General features: G+C 50.7%; 1 protein-coding gene across 1 annotated transcript in view; it reads left to right on the forward strand.

Annotated features, from left to right (window-relative positions):
• BDH1 (3-hydroxybutyrate dehydrogenase 1) overlaps window positions 1–4,796 on the forward strand; it is a 21,719-nt gene that overhangs the window by 3,771 nt on the left and 13,152 nt on the right. Inside the window, exon 3 of the mRNA XM_019532945.1 lies at window positions 3,461–3,533. Coding sequence (XP_019388490.1) covers window positions 3,461–3,533 — 73 coding nt within the window. The remainder of the gene's footprint in view (window positions 1–3,460; window positions 3,534–4,796) is intronic.

Here is a 4,796-nt window from a genome sequence, read left to right on the forward strand (position 1 = left end):
TCAAAAAGCTTCCACAGGATTGAGGTAAGACTAACTGGCCTATAGTTTTCTGGGTCCTCCTTCCTCCCTTTTCTGAAGATGGGAACCACATTGGCCCTCTTCTAGTCCTCTGGCACCACACCAGAGCACCACGAGTGCTTGTAAATTTCTGTGACTCTGTTAAAGAGCTAACGAACCATATAAAATAGCAGAGGGATTTGGAAGGGAAAGGACTCGTTATGAAGATGACCTGGGCAGAGAAATAAACATTAGCAGAAAATTAACTATTTAATTATAAATCTTTGCTCTGACCCAACACCCTCTGCATGCAGAGCCAGGGTCCACTCTGATCTGTGCTACTGGTCTTAATCCAAAGCAATTGAGATACCTTCACTGAGATGATTTGGCGTAAACAAGACTGTGATCTGCTTGAGTGAAGACGGCAGAGTTTGCAGGAATGCGGAATTTCTGCCAGGTCTGGGTTGGAATGGGGGGAAAGAGTGTAAAACGAGGTTGGAATCGGAACTGCGTATCCCACGAGTGCTGCTGGGTATACTTACCATTCCATGTACGGATGCAGGCAATGGGCAATGGACTTGGACCTTTGTATCCTGGAAGAACTTCATGTTTAAATGACCCTATAAAAGTATGGCTGCCTCCAGTCAATCTGAGAGCCTGCTGCATCTGTGACCAGCATGCTGCTCAGTACCCACCAGCCCTCAAAGCCGGTGGGGATGGGCTTGGGAGTAAGCGTGAGCAGCCCAAGCCTAAATTAAGCGATATCCCTCAGAGTGGCTCATGGCTTCTTCCATTTCCCTCTTGGGATGGACATGCAAATGTCCATCCCTTGCTCCTGGCCCACCTACAACAACTGCACGTTACTGAATCAAGATGGAGCTGGGATGTGAGAAGCAACACCCAGTTTGCTCTCCATCCAGGTATATGGGGCTTAGCACTGAGTTTGGTGTGGAGCTTCCTAGTTGTGAGGGCAGTAGGATGGTGGAATGAGCTGCCTGGGGAGTTTGTGGATGCTCCTCCACCACAGGTGTTGACATAGAGTCTGCACAGCATGCCAGTGGGCTGGTCTAGGAACCACGCATCCTGCATTCTTGCAGTGTGGGGTTTGGATTAGATGGCCCTTGAGGTCCAATCTAGTCCTGTGATTCCAACATTCTTGTCTATGCGTGTTGTCCCATTAACCCTAATATCATCTGCCTGCTCATATCCCGTGATCCTTCTCTGCAGAGGCCTGACTTAGATCCTGTTGAAGTTAATGGTAGTCTTGCCATTGACTGAATTCAGCTATGCAGAGGCCTCCAAATGCCCAGGTTATGCTAAGCACTTCACAGCCTTCCTGGGAGAGTGATGAAGCTGGGCTGTGGTATGCCCAGATAAGCCTCAGGGTTTGCAAGTGGGGGTCTCTGAGGACAGGGTGCCACTGGCCTCCTCCAGCTGTGACATGGTGTGAGGTGGCCAGGGGGAGAAGCAGGTGGGCTCTCACTTCCCAAACACTTGGGTTTGTGGCAGATGATAGGAAGCAGTTTCATTCCACTGGCAAAGCATTACTAAAGTTCTTAGAGGCCGTGCCAGCCCCGGGCCTCCTGGTGCCTGCCAGCCATACCCCCCAGTTACATTCAACTCTTTGGGCCAGCCCTGCACTCTTCTCTCAGCCTAAACTCCCAGGGACTTTGCTTGTCTGGGCCCTCACTTTGGCCCCAGCCCACAAGCCGCTGGCCGCCCCCTGCTCCTGCTTAAATGAGTGGCGGCCCCTGGCAGCCTGGGAGTTGGGGCCTTGGTTTTGCTGGAGAGGTTCTGTGTAAAAGTGCAAGGCAGAGCCTCCCAAAGTGTCCAGTGTCTCTGCAGGGGGTGCCTGAAACTTGCCAGATGGGCTGTGGAGCAGACAGCTGTACAAACCAAAGGCAGAGGAAGCCCAGGTAGAAATTTCCTGCAAAAACACCCAAGGCTTTCGCCCTGTGATGCAGGTGAACCCACATGGGAGCCCATTCAGGCCTGGGTCCCCTGAGCCCACAGGATGTTCCTGCCTCCTGAACTAGGCAGTGTTTCAGTATTCTCCGCTTTCTAATACACCTGCTTCCTCTCTGTGGAGTGAAAGGCAGGGGTGCTGCACTGCCAGCAGCCACCTGAAGAGCCGTGTTTGCAGCAGCCAAGCCCTTGCAGAGGTTGGCAAACGGCTAAATGCATCAAAGCTAAGGCGGCACATTTAAGGGAACAAACAAAATTCCATGGCTGGTGGCTCACTTTCAGTTTGAACGTGTTGGGTGCTCTCCACAATTCAGCTGCATAAGATTAATCAGAACTAGTTCCTATTGTAAAGGTGGTTTGTGGGCCCTGGTTTTGTGCACCTTTGCTGGTGTTTTAAGTGCTTAGCAGCCAACATTTAGCCCACTGGTTCGTTCCCATGCACCTCTAGTAAGAACAGGCAGAATTCACAGTAATCTACAGGCCATTATGCTGCTCTGCAAACAGCAGAGGCAGGGCGCTCTCATCTGCGCTTTAGGTAAATAACAAGGTGAGTTGCAACTTTGAAACGGAAAAAGAAAATGTTTCATGCAAGGTTGTGAATTGTGAGGGCATTCTGAGATGGATCAAGAAGCTCAGTTTAAAGAAATGAAAGCCCTTGCCAGGGTCTCAGCCTGGTAATCTCAGACAGAGCTAGGTCGTGACCGGGACCTGACCTGACCTCTGTAGCAGCTAAACTCTTCTTGCTTGGCCTCTGCTATTTCAGGAGCAGGCAGGGTTTGTGACGCTCGGGCTGGAGTACAGAAGGAGCCGGCCTGGGAGATTGTTGTAGCCACTGCCCAAGTGTGTCAGTGTCAGCTGCCTCTCATGTGGAAGGGATTTCTCCTTTCCCTGTCTGGTTCCCAGCCATGTCCTGTCCCACCCAATCACCTGTACTGTCCGCCACAAATGCAGTGCACATCCAGAGTGCACACAGATACTTTTCCAAGCACTGCAGAGACGCACATTGTTTGGGGTACACTTGGGGTGCCCCGAAAGTAGGGCTGTAACTGAGAGCAACAGGCTGGAGACAAACAAGGGAAAAATTAGGCTCAGTATCAGACAGTCTCCCAACAGTGAGGTCTGCAGGGCTGTGATAGAGTTGTAACTAAACACCTTTGTGTGTGGAAGCGATCATGCTGCTGCTATCAGAAGGCAAAACTGGTGGTGCCCATTCTGCCTGCGGCTGCAGCTCTGTGCACTTAGACTAGTAACTGCTTTGGGAGATTTAGCAATATCCAAGCAACTTCAGCTCCTGGGAAGAGTTCCAAGGTCTTTTGAGAAAAAAATCTTTGGCTTAATAGAAAAAATGGGTGTGTCCTGGGGAGATTTGTAGGACACGCTCCAATTACATCTTACTCTGTGTTCACAGGCAGAGCTGAACTTCACTGGGGATTTTGCTGTGGTTTAGGGACCACGGGCAGAAAGACTCGGGACCTAACTGTCCTGTTTTCTCTTGCAGGCCCATGCGAGGGTTTAGCTTTCCTTTCTCGACCCCAAGTAGCAGTCCTTCTTCCGTGAATGAAGTGGAGGAGGTAAGTGTGACTGTGACCATCCTTACACCGAGCGTCTCCGTCCAGCTGGGATCCTAGCACAAAGGACAGAAGCGTTGTGACAGAATTGTCCCCCTGGCCTGCACTGCAGGTCTGGAGCTGGATCTCTTACAGCATATTCCACATTCTTTCCAAGCGTGGAGCTTCCATTATGTAGAAAAGCACATGCTGTTAGCACTAAAATTAAACACTCAGATGAATGGTTTTTTTCCTATATTTGGAACTCGCTAAGCAGCTGGAAATCTCTCTAGGGGAGAGTATGCAGTTGCATTGTCAGGCCTTGTATACGAGTCCTGCCTCTTGTGAATAGAGGCGGAAATACATATAGCCCCAGAATGTAGCCCCAAGATGTAGCCTGTGGTATTGTAGTACCGGAGTGGGGGTTTGCTCCACCATGCTCTGGGAAGCCGTGGGCTGGAAATCAGGAAAGCTGGATTTTATTCCATTCTCTGCCAAAGATTTCTTTGTGACATGGACCAGTCCATCCTTCTGTAAAACTGTTTTGCATCCCATTTGTAAAATGTCCTGATGGGTTTAAGGCCAGAAGGACCCATGAGACCCTCTACTCTGACCTCCAGTGTCACAGAGACCACAGACCTTCACCCAGTTACCCTGCATTGAGGCCTTGAAGTTGAGAGTCTATAATAGCATGTGCCTGTTGCACGGATGTTGAGGTACAGCTACCCTGAATTGCTGAGATACAGTGGAAATAGGGCCAAATACCCAAGATAGATGGTATTTTTGGCTCCAGTTCTGCCTCTCTCTCCCCACTGCTGAGATGTGTTGCACAAAAGCCAGTCTCAGTCTCTACAGTGCCAGGGGTTGCTTTTTGTAGATCTGAATACTACCTAGCTAAATGTGCATCTGCTGGGGAAATAGCTTCCCCCACTTGAGGAGGGGGCCCTGAGCTGTCTCCTTCAAGCCCAGACAGCTTGGGGCAGGGACCCAGCCCTTTGGCTCCATCATGTGGTGCCTGCTTGCAGGGATTCAAGCAGAGCCTGCACTCCCCAGGGGTGTAGTTGCCTGGCCTAGGGAGAGGAGGACAGCTTGTGCCTCCCACACAAGCACGTGGCACAGAGCCCAGCAGTGCTGTAATTTCCAAATGCCCCTCTGGTGCGGAGCATTAATACCAAGGCCACAGCAAGTTTCATAGTTGATGATCTGCTCAGGTCCCTTCCGATCCTATCAAGTCTGACCCCCTGCTGTGGGCAGGAAAGAGTACTGGGGTCAAATGACCCTGGCAAG

The sequence above is a fragment of the Crocodylus porosus genome, unplaced genomic scaffold (assembly GCF_001723895.1).
Source record: "Crocodylus porosus isolate Cpor-Errol unplaced genomic scaffold, CroPor_comp1, whole genome shotgun sequence".
In the NCBI taxonomy this organism is placed as follows: Eukaryota; Metazoa; Chordata; order Crocodylia; family Crocodylidae; genus Crocodylus; species Crocodylus porosus.